The following is a 19,865-nucleotide window of genomic DNA, read 5'->3' as shown; positions in this document are numbered from 1 at the left end:
CACAGCAACTTTACGAAGAGTAGACATGTTAATGTTCTCAATGGCATTGCGAATGCTCGTTTCCAGGTCTTGAATAGTTCAAGAATTGTTCTTGTATACCTCTTGCTTTAAATAGTCCATAGAAATGAATAGCAGTGTTGCCGAGTGCATGTAAGTAAAACTTTTATCATGATAATTTCAAAGTTTGTTTTTCATTGTTTTCAGGAAATGCATAATGTAGACAGATCCTTAACACAACTTTTGATGCACTGAAACATCAGCAGGGTTGCCAATTCAGAGTGTTAATTTGTGCAACACAATCTTGCGATTGTGGTGATCAAACCGGGAACTCCTCACACCACAGATGTGTGTTCTACCAATGAGCTCCATTAATCCCTTCTCCATCAATTCTGGAAAATTAATTCAGATACACCTTACATACTTACGAGTGTAATTTGAAACGGTTACGAAAGTACGTTATAGTGAAAAGTTAACCAGCTTGTTTACAATATATTTCTTAAATAACAATCACTTTCATGATGCAATGAAACAAAAATACATTCAATTTCGATCGTTTCTGAAGCAAGAGTAATTCATTCGACCCTCCGTTTCCACCACCAAGACGTGTACTGACTATTCAACGTACACCATAAATCACACGAGCGCATATCGAGAATCAAACTCTAGTATCCCAAGTTGAATTCGCGTTTGCAAATCATACATGTACGACGAAGTTTCACAGTATGCATGAAGACATGCAAGTCTGCAAGACACCGACTTTACTGTCGTCCCGCGAGCGTTGTCCTGCTTGAACCTACCCTAATGGATTAAGGTTACAGTATTTTCTACTTGTTTAGTTTCTAGTTTTGAATTTCAAGTGTAACACATAGTTTTTTGTGGCTTCGCATATTTCTTTTTGTTATATTAAAATATACATCAAAAGTTTCTTAAATGAGTGCAAGAAAAGTTAAGTTAGCATGTCGAGTGTTATTAAATTCCGCTATCAACGTGTTTGTATTTTAGGGTTCGTTATAATTTAAATATGAGCATCTTAAACAAATAATGAGCTGCAATTCTGCTGTGGATTCCTGTATTAGATACAATATGAGTTATTTTCTTGTGCGTGTGCTAGAAGTGAAACAAATACACACCTATTCGCTAGGGTTGTGTGCTTCCGCACAGCCACAGCTCTTAAGGTCCGCAATATTTCCTATTCTCCCGTGGCCCCGTCTGCCGATCGGAAGAAATGCATTATATTCAGTCACGATAAATGTGTGCGGTAAGGCGTTTAAAGAGCAGGTCTGTGTGGCGGACAATCAATAGAAAGAGCCAAGCTAGAACACTTGAAGGGAGAGTAACATGAAGCATCATGACTGACACTATCTTGCCAAAACTCTTAAAGATATGAATCAGGGTTGTAAACTTCATATTGAAAAACGTTTTTTGCAGTCATTACACATTTGTATAATAAATAAATGTTAACATTCTTTTAATTATTCTTCTTCATATTAATTGATTCGGCACGTCATTTTGTGACTACATTATAGAGCAGACCCTGGGTACTCAATGATGTCGGATCTGGAGTTGAATGAGGGCTGCGGTGGCCCAGTAGTAGAGCGTTCACCTCTGGTGCTTGTTGTCCCGGGTTCGATCCCAGCCCCCGCCAACTGAACTTTGTGGTGGACAAACACCGTGTGCGTGGATTTAATCGGAATTCCACTGTTTCCTACCACTTTTTCCATTCCACCATTTCATTCGTTTCTCATCATCACCGTCTCCTTTAGCCTAGCCGGCATAACCGTGGGACGTGAAACTTAAAGACTTCCTTTATTTTTGGGGGGAGTTGAATGGCATTCCAAAAATATTCAATTAGTTAAGACCGAGTGAGTTTGCGGGCCATTGTAACTATTGAAATTTATCACTCTGCTCCTTCAAGCACTAGAGCTCAATGCTGACCTTGTGACAAAGATCATTTAATGCTGAATGATACAAATGTTGCAAACGTATTCCACAAAATTTGATGTACATGATCAGGAATGATGCGTCAGTGGCTAGGAGTATGATTTGTAAATTTTCGCATGACCATCTACAGGCAATATTGGGGCCACGGATGACCAAGCGAAGATTCCCAAATCATAATGAATCCCTCTCCGGCCTGTAGTCATCCTACTGAGCACGTTTTGCGTAGTTATTCCTCCCAGATATGACGGATTCTAACACGGCCATTGATGTGATGAAGACAGTATCATGACTCATCCGACCATATAAAGTTGTGTCATTGCTCAGCGATGAAAGACGATGAACTCCTGAGTAATCCAACTTCAATTGGCGATGTTGCGATTAACTTCAGTATAAGTGTAGAAAGTTGACTATGTACGTCGTATATAACAATGTACATCAACTTGTGTGCTCAGACTCAGTGCTGCATTGTCCACTATTAGAGTCTCAAAATCTGCTCTTAATTGTGCCACACTTTGTGCATTAGCTTTTTTATAGACTTGACAGTCTACGATGTCCGACATCTTTAATGAGATGTAATCTCTACATCTCATCGTTTGATACTGGTTTCGTTGGCCTTTTCCTACCTTTAGATAAAACTAACCACAGCAGCTTACGAACACCCGGTAAGATGCGTTTTAGGTTCTCGTTCCTAACCGTCTGGCCATCAGAAACAGGTCCCTATTAAACTCTTATATATTCTCAGCTTTCCCAATTCTACGCACAAGCATTACTTTAACTGTTCAAGCAAGATCTTTGTCACTGTTAGGCTTTTGGTTAATATCTACTGCATCGCTCATGCGTCAGTCCAACGACTTTGTTCAGAAAAATTAGGGAGTGTGTTATATACAACGACTCACCAAAGGTAGTCATCAACCCTGGTTCGGCTAATAATATAAGTATATCTTTAGTAGCAGTAATCGTTTACACCTTAAAATATCTTCCGTAATTACATTCACTAGTATTATCACCTTTTATACTGAAATTACAAGTCCATGATAAGTATTAGACAATTTATTCGTTGATTCTCTTTTAACGTATATTCACACAAAATGTCTTGCAATCATACATGTTAATTATATCTATAAACAACTACATAGCAACCAACTATACAATAATAATGTATATTTCTTACATATATTAAAACATTCTTCTTTTGTTATCTTTAGTTAACATTATATCAGGTATAGTGCTTGTCTAGAAGCACTTTCTGCCCAAGATACAAGTAATTATCAACCGATACAAAATATTTCGTTGTATAAAATGTCGCCCGATGATGGGACTGAATATAAAAGTTACAAGCGAGCTTGGCTTTTATATTTAAGAACTACTGGTCCGTTTATAATGATGGCATAAGAATAGTGCTATTCTTTACATTTTGATCGCACCTCATATATCATTTTGTTCAATTATTTTATATAGATACATTTATATTAAAACATTCATCATTCCATTGTCATTTACCTTTGACAATAAAGTTTCAACACAAATCAATATAATAAAAATAGCCTTTGTGTTTAATCAATTATGAATCGACTTATAATTCTTCACATCAACAAGACAGAATTAAAAAAATCATTTGGAAATTATCATTGGTTAATGAGAATTAAAGAAAATTAAATTAAGTAAAAATCAAAAATTAAATGTAACCTACGTTCGGACGAGCAAAAAGAAGAAAATAAACTTATTTTTACACAAACAGAAGTCCCCTTTTTTTTCTTTTAGTCTCCTTCAATCTTATTAATTTGAGCAAGGATGTCAGGTGTAACTAATCTTTTCACTAGGCACATCCATTTTTCTCTTGTATACTGGGAAGGACTCCAAACCTTCAACTCATCTATATTACGAAGTCCAATTGACGTACCCGTTTTAGCGTTTAACAATTCAAAAACTTTAGGGTTTATTTCCTTGAAACATAAATAAGGACCTGAGAAAATGTCACAAAATTTATAAATCTTCTTTAACAACGCATTACTTTGTGGATGTTGTTTAACAAAAACTAAGTCATTGATCTTGATCCGATATTTTCCTTCTTGTAAAGACTCTAATTGAGAATTACGTTTCAAAAATTTGTTGTGTCTTCGAATTTTTACCATATTCACTAAACTCGAAGAATCTACGATTGTCGAATCTTCTAACTTGACATTAAAATGTTGTTCCACAGGGAAAATCAAATCAGAACCGTTATGTACATTAGCAGGAGACACGCCCGAAGTGTCTGATATCGAATGATTCAATAGATACGTGATTTGATTGACATGCTTAATCCATTTGGCATGTTTATCTTTGCAAAAGTGTCGAAACAACATACCAAAATTACGATGCACATTTTCTACAACAGAGCTGCTAGGATGGTACGGAGTTACGAAATGAATTTTAATGTTAGCCTTGTTCATTGCTTTAATAAACACATCACTTTTGAATTGTGAACCATTATCACATAATATGTGTTCGATAGGACCACAATGTGGAATGTATACGTTCAAGATTTTATTTATGATACCAGTGGATGTTGCTCTACGCAGAGGATAAGCTACTACATAGCGCGAAAAGATATCCATAGTAGTAAGTAGATAAGTTTCTCCGGTAGCTGCTCGTGGTAACGGTCCATATAGATCGATAGATAAGAACGAATGTGGTCTCTCTGGCGTTATTGAGAGCATAGGTTTTTGTACAGCCTGGTAGTTATGTTTGATTCGCATACATTCAATACAGTCCTTGATATGATTTTTGATTTGAGCTCTCATTCCTTTCCAATAAAAAGATTTATTAATCAAGGCACATACTTTTACATAACCAAAATGACCGAAATCGTCATGATAAGCTTTTAATATGCGGTTTGTCAACGTAGGTGGAATGCAAATTTTGTTTCTAGACTTGAATTTAAAATCTTTAATAAGTAGAATTCCGTTGGATAATTTAAATCTGGAATTCCATTGTTTGGAACAATTACACTCCACACTGCATGAAGACAAATGTTTCATGATTTGGTTATATTCATGATGATTCAGTTGATGTTCTCGTAGATCTTCCATTGAAATGGTGGCTATTTCATCCTGTAAGACCTTAAATTCGTTGATGGACAAGATATGTTGTTCTTCTCCAGGAAACAGACGTGATAAGGTATCTACGGGTCCATTATCTACCCCTTTAATGTGTTGTACTTCAAAGTCATAAGATTTAAGATCTAACGACCAACGAAGTAGTCTGTTATTATATCCCTGTATGCTGTTAAGGTATCGTAATGAATTATGGTCGGTAAGTACTATGAAATGGCATCCACTGAGATATGGAGCAAATTTTTGTATCGCAAAACGTACGGCCAAAAGTTCGATTTCTGTCGTTGTGTATCCTTTCTCAGCTTTCTTTAAAGTACGGCTAGCGCAATGGATAACGGCCGGTTCCTTAATGGTTGGATTTGGTTGCCAGAGTACTGCAGAGATTCCAAGTTGAGAACCGTCACACTGGACATAGAAAGGAACGTCATATTCAAACGTGATTCAAATGGATGTTTCGCTTTACGCTCTCCTTCAACTTATTAAAAGTATGTTCTTGAATCGGACCCCATTGCCATGGTACTCCTTTCTTTATAATCATAAATAAAGGTTGGGCTATCTCAGCAAATCACGGGATGGCTTTGCGAAACCAATTGAAGAGCCCTAATACTTGCCGTGTCTGTTTCACATTTAATGGCGCAGGCAGATCCTCTATGGCTTGTACTTTAGATTGACTGAACTGTAAACCAGATGCATCAATTTGGTAGCCAAGGAATTCTATAGAATTTTGTAGAACTTTGGATTTCTGTAGGTTGATAGTAAGACCCGAACTTTCCAATCTATCTAAAACTATATCTAAGTACTTCAAGTATTCGTGCGGATTTTTTCCCATTATCAAGATGTCATCAGCGTAGGTTATCACGTTGCTGCGTAAGTCTTGACCTAAGACTTTATTTAAGCAGGAAGCTAACGCCGCACTACCATTGATAAGCCCAAAGACTACACGGTTGTACTCATATAAGTGACCTTCAAAACTAAATGCCGTGTACGGTTTCGAATCCTCATGCAATTCGACCTGATTATAAGCCAGTACTAGATCTAAATTTCCAAATACTGCATTCCCTTGTAAAGAGGCTAATATTTCTTCCACTGGAGAATACCTCACTTGTTCCAAATCAATATGTCAATTCGTGCGTCTCAAATCCAAAACCACACGTAGAGAACCATTTTTCTTAGGAACTACATGTAATGGATTAAGGTGAATGCTTCGTGAAGGCCTAATGATCCCATTTCTTAACATGTCTGTAATTTGCTGACGTACATTTTCCCTGTATCGGTAGGGAATTATATAGGGCTTAGTCACAATAGGTTTGTCTGTTTTAACCTTAAAAGAATAAACAAAATCCTTACAACATCCAGGACGTTCTGAAAAGACATTTTTATGTTTATATAATATATCCTTAAAGTGAGTTTTTACTGTATCATCCATAAAATCAAGACTACTTTCAAGTGACTTAACACACTCAGAAAACAATACATCTTCTTTTGAATTCATCAAACTTTGTGTGACTCGCGTTAGTTGATCATTTAATTTATCACTTTCTGAACTTACAGAATCATTATTCAATACATTAGGAACATTATTATATTGACAAGCAATATCATCAGATTTAGGAAGAAGTTTCTGAACGATTTCCTGAGGTATGCCGGGTATAGTTAACGTTTGATTTCTGAAATCGAGCATGACACGCAACTGAGACAATAAATCTAAACCAATAATTAGTTTTTCATTCAGTTCCTTTATCACTAGAATAGGAATTGACATTTCAAAATCTTGAATAGCTATTGTCACACGAGTAATTCCGGCTACTCTCTTTTTATGTTTACCAGTAAAATCGACTATAATGAGATTCTCAGCTTTTTGTAATTTAGAATTCGAATAATCACTAGTAATTGCTTTCCATGACGAATATGATAATAAAGAGGCATTTGCGCCTGTATCCAATAAAGCTTCTGTGCTTAACCCATTTATTTTGACGGGGATTCTAGCAGTACTATATGATTTTAAAAATACAAAGTTTTCTTCAACACCAAAACCATCATTGACATTATCATCTTTGAACCAACAACGATTTACTACAGGCATAAATTGATACAGACATCTATTGACTACTATTTCCGAATCATTATTTACAGATACGTTATGTAAAAGGTCGTTCTCATCCTTAACATGAACACGTAAATTTGAAGATAAATGTTCATAAGAATCAATAGCTGATATGGGTTTGACATTATCGCATAAATTTGAAGATAAATGTTCATGAGAATCTATAGCTGATATGGGTTTAACCCCTACCACATCAGCTGCAGTTAGTTTAAATTCATACTCGTATATGGTTCCAATAAAGTACATTGTACCGCACAATCATGATTATGTCCCGCATTGTTATTCTGTACAGGAATTGTGTCAATATCTTGATTTTGATATGAAGTGCCATCTCTTGAATTACGATTACGTCTATCCATGTAGTTTACTGTATTTCTGGAATTTCGCCATGTATTTCGTCTATTTTTGAATCTACTTTGGTTATATGGTCTGACATAAGGATTGTCACGGTTGATTAGGTTAGGTGGATTCCCAACATATCTTTGATCGTCTAGTTTGATCGTTCTGATTGTTTAAATTTGCTCGACTTAGGTTACGTTCCGTATTGTTCACATTACGGATATTTAGATTACGAACAGGTACAAGGTGATCTGAATTGTTTTTAATTTTACCTACTCCCGCTTGATGATTCAGTGTCTGGTATTGAGTTTCATAACATTGGACAAGCATTAATAAGTGATTAAAACTCATGCACTGCGTAGAAAACAGGATCTGTTGTAATTTAAACGGTAGTAGATTTCGAATAGATGCAATCACTCTAGATTCCGATTGTAACAGATTTACGACTTTTAATTCGTTATACGTATTTACAACAAAATCAACAACAGATTTGTGCAAGCGAGGATTAAAAGGTTGGTTTCTAATCGTGGCATCTCTGTTTGTAAGTAAAAAGTCGTTTTCGTAATTTGCAATCAGCGCTGCTTTGAATTCCTCATATGTATTGACGTGATCCCGTACTGCTTTAAACCATAAAGAACATGGTGGGAGTAATAAATGAGGGATTAGTTTCATATATTGCGAATTATCTATACACATTATACTGCACTCATCCTGAAATTTTTCTAGGAAAGAAGTAGCATTTTCATTACATTTACCACTAAACTTACTTATAGCACGTATTTCGCTCATCTTTACACTTAACTTTACATTCCTTTCACCATTTCGTGTTCGCGTTGAATGACAATTTCTACCTACTGCGTTATGCGTGGTTCCACCATCTCTTTTCCGCCCATCTGTATTCCTTGGGTGAATTCTTTCCAAAATAATGTCCTCATCGGATGGATTACTTGAAGAAGAGATAACGTAAGGTCCACGTTGATCTGCTGCGGGTGAATGCGAGGAGGTCATCTCTTGTGAGCAAGGGAACTCCAAACGATCATTAACCATGTTGTTGCGGTATGCGTTGTCCTTAACCTGTAACGTCCTAATTTCCTCTTGTAAGGTAGATATCAATTGAGTATTTGCGCGTATTTGGTTAGAATTATCTGTGACCTGAATCTTTTGCTGACGAACAGAAGATTCTATTACTTCCAAATCTTTTTTTACACAATTGACTTCTTGGATTACATGGTTGTAATTATCCTGGCAATCTTCAGATAATCTTTTTAGCTTTTCATCTAACTGTAATGTGATGTCTCTTACGGCCTGGATAACAGATTGTTTCGTCTCTTCTGATTTTTGATCTATTTGCTCTAATCTTCTACTCAATTCTTCTGACTTTTGATCTATGTGCTCTAATCCTTTACTCAATTCTTCTGACTTTTGATCTATGTGCTCCAATCGTCTACTTAATTCTTCGGATTTCTGCTGTACCGTCTGTTTTAATTCGTTGGACATCTGAGCCAAATTTTGCTTCATGGCTTCTAAATCGTCTTTTCGGCTTTGTTCCTGACGCTGTAATGCCATTAAGATTTTGTCTTCTAATGTCAACATTTCGGGTGTAATGGGAGCTATATTTTGCTCGTTGTTAACACTGTCAACAGTTTCATTCTCTACTATTTCACCGATCATAATTTTTCTTGTGATTACTCTGCCACTTCTGAGAATAGTTGAGTTCGTATTCATGAACCTTATTACAGAGGTAAATTCACCCTTACTTTAGACTTCGGGATACGAATTTACAAGAATCCCGGGTGAGGTAAACCAAAAATTTTACAACGACTCACCAAAGGTAGTCATCAACCCTGGTTCGGCTAATAATATAAGTATATCTTTAGTAGCAGTAATCGTTTACACCTTAAAATATCTTCCGTAATTACATTCACTAGTATTATCACCTTTTATACTGAAATTACAAGTCCATGATAAGTATTAGACAATTTATTCGTTGATTCTCTTTTAACGTATATTCACACAAAATGTCTTGCAATCATACATGTTAATTATATCTATAAACAACTACATAGCAACCAACTATACAATAATAATGTATATTTCTTACATATATTAAAACATTCTTCTTTTGTTATCTTTAGTTAACATTATATCAGGTATAGTGCTTGTGTAGAAGCACTTTCTGCCCAAGATACAAGTAATTATCAACCGATACAAAATATCTCGTTGTATATACCACATGCACACATATTGTTTTTAATATTTCTGTTAACTGAAAATTCGCTCGAAACGCAAAGGTGTCTTGTTTAAATTTATATCTACCATGTTTATCGCAAAAGGCGGAAGTTGAATGATATTATTTTAAAAACCATATATTATGTTGATTTTTTTTAAAGAAAAAAATATTTCAAGCATACAATGAATCATTTGGCTAAGATATGTATTTAACAATGACAAGCTTATATCGTGTAATCTATAAAATAGCAAGATTATAAAAATTTAAGTTACAGATATAAATAAACAGATGCGTTATTTGGGGTATTGGCGTATTACCGTTGACTTTATTATATACGAGATATAAATTGTTATTAGAAATATATATCGATATATAGTAGATGATGATAATTGCCATAAATAGCATAGTAATCATTCTTACAAAGAAAGTACAAGATGCATCAAATGTATTGTAACGTTTAACTTTGTAGAGTTTTTTTTTCTTTCGAATCTAGTGGTCACAATTTAAAAGAATAATATTCTGAACTGGATTTTGACCACTTTGTTCATTGGCATTAATTGCTTTCTAGTACATTCCAGTATAGAATTAATCATCGACTTAGAACCATGTGCAGTTACGACTACTTGTCAAAGTTAGATTACATGTTCATTATTAACAACGACCTACGAAAATAATAATAATAATAATAATAATAATAATAATAATAATAATAACATATATCTGAAATATTACTAGCACAATCGTAACCAAAGTCGGTCTTAAGTTGACGATCAACTATATTACCTGAATTTGCATTTTTATTATTATCAATTCCAATGATCTTAACTTGTTTGCTTCCACTTGACGCCATATGGCGTCAATAATAATTTTGCTGTATGCCACTGACGCCATTTGGCGTCAAGAGGTAGTTCTCACTGTAGACATTCTCTGTAAAATAGCACGCAGGTATTAGAGGTCTGCATGGGCTCGTTCCGAACCCTCTGGCCTACAAAGCATATATCACTTCGGGCCTGGGCCTGGCTCGGGCAGTAAATATTTAAATATATAACCATATTTCTCGGGTCTAACTTTGTAAATATAGTATACAACGATATTTATTGGACCATTCTGGAGAACTTTTAAAGCACAACTGTAAAATTAAACTTGTAACTGCTGAAAATAAAAATACAATTTTGAGTTAATGATTACGTTTGTGTAATTCGGGCTCATTTCATTATTAAATGAGCTCAGGCAGGGCTTGGGCCTAAATGCTAAAACATATTTCGGACTTTGGTCGGGCTTCACTTTATAAATTCACAGGACGGGCCGGGGCCGGGCTAAAAATTCTGGCCCGTTCAGACCTCTAGTAGGTATAAAGCTTTTATACTCTGGTGGCACACAGTGTTGGCCTGGTCATTTTCTGTAGCGTGCTTGGTTTCCGTTAGGTGTAGTTAGTTTGTTGCAAAAGTGTAGGTGGCACATTGGGTTGGGATACTGAAGTCAAGGTGGCAGCGAAACAGTTAACAGAACACTGTAACAAATTATATGTGCATCTTTCGTTCCGAAGAATATGATTACAATTCTTGAAATTGAAATATAATTATTTTATATTGCATCTTAATCTTACTTTGACCATGAAGTAATGTTACACTTTGGTTCACAGTGTAACATCTGATCAGAATCATGTTCGCAGCAATACGAATCTAAAATGCACTTTCTCTATCCAGAGTCCCATACAATGGAAGCTAAGTTATTAACATGTTAGTCGGGATGTCTGTCAGAAGTTTACCTCATTAACTTAATAATTTCAAGATAATACCCATTCATTTGAACCAAGCAATTAATGAAAATGATTGTCCAGATGTTGGTATTAAAATTAGAATTTATACCTAGGTAAATTAAAACTTACTAAAAGTGTACGTTCCTTTAAAGATAATAAAGTGAATTGTATTGTAGCCTATGTTGTTAGCAAAGATTTTCGTTAAGCAGAACACTTTTCGTTCCTGATGTATTTCTTGGAACTCTAAGTCAAACAACTGATTTTATGTTACTCTTTAAATACACAACCAACTAAGTTATATTGAGCGTTTAATCCAGTGTGTGCAGTATTTAAATACATTTTACAATACGGGGCGCGGAGGCTCAGTGGTAGAGCGTTCACCTCCGGTGCTTGGGGCCCCTGGTTCGATCTCAGCTCACGCCGTGTGGACTTTGTGGTGAACAAACACCGTGCTCGTGGGTTTTCTCGGGGTTCTCCCGTTTCCTCCCACTTTCTTCATTCCACCATTTCACTCATCTCTCATCATTGCCATCTCCTTTAGCCTAACCGGCATAAACGTGGGACGTAAAACTTAAAGATTTCATTTCATTTTGCTTACATTTTACTAAAGGTGTAATATAATTATAGAAATGATTTCTCATTTACTAACTACAGTATATTGTTTCCAAGGAAAATACAAAGAATGCGATAGTAAAGGACTTGCTTGCATTGCAAAACAGGAATACAAATCTGGTGAGTACAATTATTGCTAAATCACCCACATTTATAGTATAGTTAAAATACATTTTAGCTCACAATACTACGTGTGTCAGCTTTGGCAAGTTTCTAAATCATTTCTAAGATTTTTGTCTTGAATCAGGCTTAATGTATAGAAAACTTGTTAATTTATTAATTAAGTTAATTGCTTAATTGTACGGTATGTAATGCTAAAATCTGCATAGATATTTAAAGATTAAATATATGTTCGGTCTGCATCACTGCCCGACACCGATCTTAGAAAAAGAAGAAAAAAGAAAAAAAACTTCTGAAACCAAGTGATGAAGTATAAAGCGCCTGACTGAACTTTGGAAAAAAAATGAAATTTTATTGGAAGTGCACCTGAACCAGAAGTAGAATGGACGTGTACGCTAAGTAAATTGGGAGTAGAGATCTTTATTCTAAACATAATTTGGAAATATTACTGTGTATCATGAATCATCTCCTATAACGTTAAATATTCAAATGTAAAAATGCTTTGCACCTTAAAAATCTAAATGTTCATTATCACAATAACGTTTGATGTAATAACTATGGAAACGATCGAGCTAAATAATCATCTCTCTCAAGTTATAAGGTAGAAATTACTTACAATAAAAAGATGTGCTTTCAATCGTTGTATTACTGCCCCCAATCCATTCTCTAATGCAGATATACAATTATTCAGTTTAGTATATATTCACTTATATCTGACATTTAACATAAAGTTTTACATCTGCGCATCACTACCACTTAAATAATGGAAGATGATGAGTAGGAAGCTTAGTCTTCTTCATTTTAAGTTGCATTCACAATCCAGTGCGTTCCAAACGTACCACCCGATGAAACAAGATTATATTTTTGTTCGTAGTGATAATGTTTTAGCTCAGTTTTACGGTATGCATGGTTAATTCCGTGTATACTTCCAATAACGTAATCAGTAGTTTATTGTGTAAGTGATAATAGCAGGAGCTGACCGTTTCTCGAAAATTGAGTAGAAATATTTGCAAGCTCTCTTCTGCAGTTTGTCTTCCAACTATAAAAATATAGACCTTATTTTTGACTCTATATACAATAGATTTTTTATATCTATGCGTAATATTGTTATAACAAAAAACTTGATATAAAGAACATTTAGCTTCATGATCTTTGGATGTTTATAAATGTAAGTTTCGAGGCCTGTACACAGAAAATAGCTTTGAAAGGCACTCAGTACTAGCCACTATTATAATACGTGTTCAAAAGTTGCTTTTATTTTTTTAAAAAAAATAATTTTGTACCGGCATGTGACATAACAGTATTTGCTGCCTGATATTTTCGAGAAAATCAAACGACCAAAACAAATGAGATGTTTATTTGCGTTAGATGCTTAATAATTTGGTTTCTGACTAAGCGGAACAGATATATTCCTAGCGTATAGTGAAATATGTTTGGTTTGTAAAAACTTATGTTCGAACATTAACATTATATGATAATGTAGGGCATAATTACTTCACAAGTTCCTAGTAAATACATGTATAAGTGAACAACTTCATTATAATTATTCTTCTTGGTACTGCTTTACATATTTAGTATCATCATATAGTGCCATTACGAAGTTTATAACATTAAATTGACAGATCGAATTTCTTGTAATTAATGCTGATATCTTGAAACTTCACTTGTTTTGCTATCCCGCGTAACCTGAAATAAATATGCAAAGATATATCGTAAAAGCATTTATTTTTATTTTTGTTTTCAATATTTAGAAGAGCGTGCTTACATATAATTTCTTTGGACATCACGTAAATCTTTATGCACCAGATAATAGACAAGCATAACTAAACTATCAACTGGTGTTAATTCTGTTCAACTAACGCCTTTCACTGTATGGTTCTCTTTTATATTAAAAAAAACTTGTTTGCGTTTCTAAAGGCCTTGAATATATTCTGCGAGTACTTTTGTGACCTGTGCAGATATAAAAAACATCTTGGTTTGTTGAATTGAGAGTTTTGATTACCGAGCCATACTAAGCTTTCATTGGTGTCATTGTCTCTCTTTTGTATATCATTAATTGCATAGGGACTGACTTGTTCTAAAACATTAGTAATGTAAGATTATAATGCATATCTCTGCATATGTTGTGCCAATAAAATTATAGCTTCATAAATTATTGCCTATGCAAATACGGGAAACTTTTTTTTATTTTTGTTGTTTGTGAATTCAGTTTATCTTTATAAGCTCTTATATATTTAGTAATACTCAAATTCAAAAGTCTTGGGCGCGGTGGCTCAGTGGTAGAGCGTTCATCTCCGGTGCTTGGGCTCCATGGTTCCATCCCAGCCAGCGCTGTGTGGACCTTGTGGTAGACAAACACCGTGCTCATGGGTTTTCTCGGAGTTGTCCCGTTTCCTCCTACTTTCTTCATTCCACCATTCATTCATTTCTTATAATCACCGTCTCTTTTAGCCTAACCGGCATAATCGTGGGATGTAAAACTCAAAGATTGCATTTCATTTCATTTCAAATTCAAAGGTTGTTTTAGACGATGAAAGCAAGTTTTTCATTCGCATACTATATTCAGGTTGAAAGATATAAATTCGCGGATTATGTGTACTTTGTATTACCAACTGTATACGTATTTATGCCTATAGTATTTGAATATACATTATGTCCGTTGGTGGTCAAAGAAGGTTGCCTCTATTTGTACGCCTGCTGTAAGAAATGAATGATACCTCTCATGAACACGTTATGAAAGCGTGATAATAGAGGCAAACTTATACTGTTGTGGTACGTCTACATAGTGTAATCTCCGTTTAAGTCGTTGCAACGCATTGTCACAATATAATAAAATATTCCTTCTTAAAGTTGGCATTCGATCACTATGTCAACATAATCATGTAGGGCACGGTCGGGTGCTTGAAAAGTAAGTGAATTGGAGCTATGAAAATCAAGACTGCATCAAGAACATTGTCAACTCCACTAAATTCAGTAATTTGGTTACTAACTTTAACGCATGCAACAGTACGAATTTATGTGAGAACGTGAACAAAGCCCTCTTCAATAAAAAGAACGTGATTTAATGTTGTGTAACACTGCGAGGAGCTGAGTTAATGTGTAAAAATATTAATTATTAAACGAACCACCACATCTTTAAACGACTGTAAATAGGCAATCGAGAAAATTCGCCTCTTTAATCCTTTTAGATTCCCTCACCTTGCTTGTTTCAAATCATGATATGATATTTTTACTATTTCAATCATTAATTCGCTTGTGCAAAGTAATATAAAATTATTTTCCTAAACAGGACTTAATTATAAGGAAGAATGTAAATGCTATCCATCTTGTGATGAAGAGAACTATGAAATTAAATTCGTTGCTTCTGGCAAGTAAGTATGTGCAACAGTTGTAGTAAAATTGTTACCTACAATTAGTCGTTGTCAATATATATATATATATATATATATATATATATATATATATATATATATATATATATATATATATATGAGATATATATATGAGATTTGGTGCATCTCAGTGGGCTACATGTTATCATATCTTTCAATCTTCAATAAGAGAGAAAAAAAGTCTCCCTTGTGCTCATGCAACCGGGAAATGTTGTTGGGAGCAATCAGATAAGAAATTTCGCAGGTGTCCACTCAGCCGTGAACACAACACCTTTCGTCATCTTTCGATCAGAGTTTTCCTAAGTGATTCTTTGTCACGCATTAAAAATAACAGGAAATCACTAACTAGTTCATTTTTAAAGTACTGATTCCATTTCACAGGTAGTGAGGTATATAAAGACACAATAATATATGAATATCCAAACTTCACTGCCATTCCAGTTAAAGTGGTCTAGTATTTGTTTCAAAAAAAAATATTCCTGCTTTGCATTTCTTATTGCTGACCATTATGAATAGTTTATAAAGTGTAGAAATGTATGACTGTTCAAGTCAGGGCTTTACGTTAATTGACATACAACAAAAACGATAATGCGTGGCGACAAGCTGTATTTTTAGAGTTGAATTAGATTCTCTAGAAAATATATCATCTGTACTCTTAACGTTCTGCTAAAACCGAACATGATTGAAATTTACTTGTACCTCTGATTTCATTATTGATTTCCATTAAGCAAAGCGGCAAGAGATACCCAGAAGCGTTTTCCTGAAATCGATTAAATGTCCCAACAGTACATGCCATCTACTCCATTAATCCTCTGCTCAAACCGAGAGTGGTTAAAATCAACAATTTCTAGTCTTAACATTGACATAACGGTAATAGATATAGGCGAACGGTTTTTGAAAATCCGTTCAGCGTTTCAAGGAATCATACCATTTGCACTCGTAACAATCTACAAAACCGGAACTGTTTGATTTGTCTTAGTTTTCCGGTATGAAATTTGCTCATCGTAGATGACAAACGGTAAAATATAGCGAGTAATGACTTTCCAATACACGGCAGTCATTTGGGAGGTCAGGGGAGCAATTGTCCCTACCTAAGTTTGAGAAATACATTTTTTTTAAAAAAATGAAGCCTATACTAATATATAACAAAAAAACGTCAAACTCTTGTCGGAGTACTATCTTGCCTCTCTAACAGAATCAGAATCCGAGTGGTCTTGGTCTTGGTCTTGCACACCTAGTCTTGGTCTTGGTCTTGCACTGAAACCCTTGGTCTTCGTCTTGGTCTTGGTCTTGCAAGTCTTGCTTTTAAGAAATTTTATGCTTTTTATAGGAAAATTTTACTCTGGATATGAGGGATAATAAATTCTAAAATGCGCCAATAGTAATGAAAATACAATATATGATTCTAAACATAATATACAGTAGTTTACCTTCGTGTAAGTATGATGATAGTGTACAACATAGACGATGCTTTCCATTTTTTTCAATGGGTGCACGCGCTTCACGCTACACTACTTATAGGATAAATCACAAAGTTTAGTAATCTTTCCCCATTTTTTAACAGATCTAATACTCCACTGATTCTGAACCTGGGGAGCCTAGCCCTAAGACCAGGGTTGGCAAAAACCATGGTTTTTATTGAAAAGTTAAAAAAACTTTTGTTTAAACCTTTTTTTGTTAAAACCAGGTTTTTGAGTTTAAATAATAATTTGCTCTATATATTTATATCACATATGGACAGAAATAAGTTTGTTTCGCCTTGGTGTTACTATGCAACAACCGGGTTATGCTGGACGGGGTCACATAAGCTTAAAGCGGAATCCAAACCGCTTGTCGGTTTACATCCAAGAGAAATTGTCCTCCATTTGAATTCGAAACCGGAACTAATTGGCCACAAATTCGATACGTTTGCCGACTCACTCACGAAGGACTCCTGATAAAAATATGTTGTACTGATCTTTACATACTTGATAATATAATTCTCAAGAATCATTTCAGTACGACAAAAAGATAAACAATTACACAAGTGAAACCATTATACAGAATTACATATGGAAAATTTCAAAGTACTGCAAAGCACAGAAGAACTCTGCAGTACAGAATTTAGTCCACGTTAGTTCACAACCACCTTTATTAGTCCAAGTTAAAGAAATACAACGACTTAATGTGTATATCAGTAAGAAAAGCGAATAAAAATACCAATTATTTGAGTCCACTTTGGCTCTGACACATTTATACATAAATAGGTACCAAAAATACTTCTGATTTCAATAAATTCCTCTCGTGGGATTTGTATGACTGCCCCCCAAAAGTACGGCATTTCGATGTATTTTATCAATAGTATACCTAATTAAAACGAAACAATATTTAGAATTTTTCATTGATTGCAAACAACAAACTATTTTAAAAAATCACAAAAGATACATTCATAAACTTATACCTAAGTATATAGAAAAAAGTTGCTTTTGTAGTATAATCTCTTTGAGTAATAAATGGGAAATTTAGGTCTGAATATAATACGAACGAATAATATACGGGAGTGAAACGTGATAACCCACAAATGTGTGTTCAGCAAGGTGTTATGAACACTTACACTTTTACGAACAATTTTCAGTTTTTGGTTTAAACCAATTTTTTTTCGCTTATCTGCTTTTAATGAACACAACTTTTCTTTTTATGATTTCCGTAAATCCAATCATGGTCCGTCGTAAATGAATCAAATGATGACCAAAGTAAATCAGATACTGAAGTTCTTTACCTTGTAACAATTCATAATATTATACTCTCGGTTGTCTCGCGAATAACCGATTCAGAAAACGAGACAATGTAGCTATGTGCTACAGCGGCAGATCAATTCACACAGACAGAAGAACAAATTAACTCCAAAGGCATTTTTACTGAAGGAAAGAAAATGGTGGAAGATGTAATGATTTTCCCCTTCCTTTTTTACATTCTATAAAAAAATCAAGAACTACTGGTACTTGTGGAAGGCTCTTGTGCAAGAGTTTTGGTCTTGGTCTTGCAGGTATGGTTTTGGTCTTGGTCTTTCTCTTGCACCCCTTGGTCTTGGTTTTGGTCTTGCATCGGGATTCCTGGTCTTGGTCTTTCTCTTGCACCCCTTGGTCTTGGTCGTGGTCTTGCATCGGGATACCTGGTCTTGGTCTTTCTCTTGCACCCCTTGGTCTGGCCGTGGTCTTGCATCGGGATTCCTGGTCTTGGTCTTTCTCTTGCACCCCTTGGTCTTGGTCTTGCATCGGGATTCCTGGTTTTGGTCTTGTCTTGGACTTGCATGCAAGACTCTTAACTGCAAGACCAAGACTCTTGTGCTCATCACTAGTTTCTCAAACTTAACCCTAGGAAGTCCAAGAATTTATTTGTCTCAAGTAGGTCCAATTGGGGGCTCCTCGAACCCACAGTATAACATACTATAATTCACATAACGCCATCTAAAAAGAAATGAATATAGAATAAGCATTCAGAACTTACTCGTGGCTGATATGCTGTTTCCCAACATAAGAACACAATCATTTTTAAATACAAACGAAATAAATCTAACTTCAGAAAATATACTTGTAGAAAATATGTCACGTGGAAGTCCAAGGAGGGGTTCTATGAGCCCACTACTTTGAAATAATTTTTAACTTACAAGTTACTAAATAAAAATGCACATTAATGATGTGGATTTATGCAGGAAGTAATAATAGACAATAAATAAAATTCTCAATATTTTAATTAAGACTTACGACGTTTTTTTTAAGAAATACAAACGAGTGGGTTCGAGAAGCCTCTCCCTTGGACTTCCTAAGGTTAAGGAAGAACAATTGCTCCTCTGCCCTCCTCAAATGAGGACCCTGTATTAGAGAGGCATTACTCATGATATTTTACCGTTTCTAATATATGGTGATCGAATTTAAAACCGGAAAAACTTGAAAAATTTAACCACTTTCGGTTTCTAAGAGTGTTATGAGTACAAATCGTATGATTCCTTGAAACACTGAATGGATTTCCGAAATCATACGACTTCCGATATTTATGCATAGTGTGGTTTAGATGCCTAAAATTGTTAAATGCCAGGAAAATGCAAACCTGAATAATGGTTCGGATACCACTAAGGTCCCGTCTCATATATCGTTAGTGCTGTAAAGAGACGTTAACGTTTCAAACGAACTAATAAACAGAACATAAAGTTCTAACTTGAACAGTAATACATGTGTATACTTATATAGACTATTCCCAATTTATTAATAAGAAAATTTAAAAAAAAGAATATTTA

General features: G+C 34.8%; 1 protein-coding gene across 1 annotated transcript in view; it reads left to right on the top strand.

Annotated features, from left to right (window-relative positions):
- LOC145685161 (uncharacterized) overlaps positions 1–19,865 on the top strand; it is a 64,556-nt gene that overhangs the window by 14,119 nt on the left and 30,572 nt on the right. Inside the window, exon 3 of the mRNA XM_081757514.1 lies at positions 15,490–15,571. Coding sequence (XP_081613640.1) covers positions 15,490–15,571 — 82 coding nt within the window. The remainder of the gene's footprint in view (positions 1–15,489; positions 15,572–19,865) is intronic.

Source organism: Thermobia domestica, chromosome 5, assembly GCF_964235325.1.
Source record: "Thermobia domestica chromosome 5, izTheDome1.hap1.1, whole genome shotgun sequence".
NCBI lineage: Eukaryota > Metazoa > Arthropoda > Insecta > Zygentoma > Lepismatidae > Thermobia > Thermobia domestica.
Note: the sequence above shows the minus strand (reverse complement) of the source record. Positions and strands in the feature narration are given on the sequence as shown.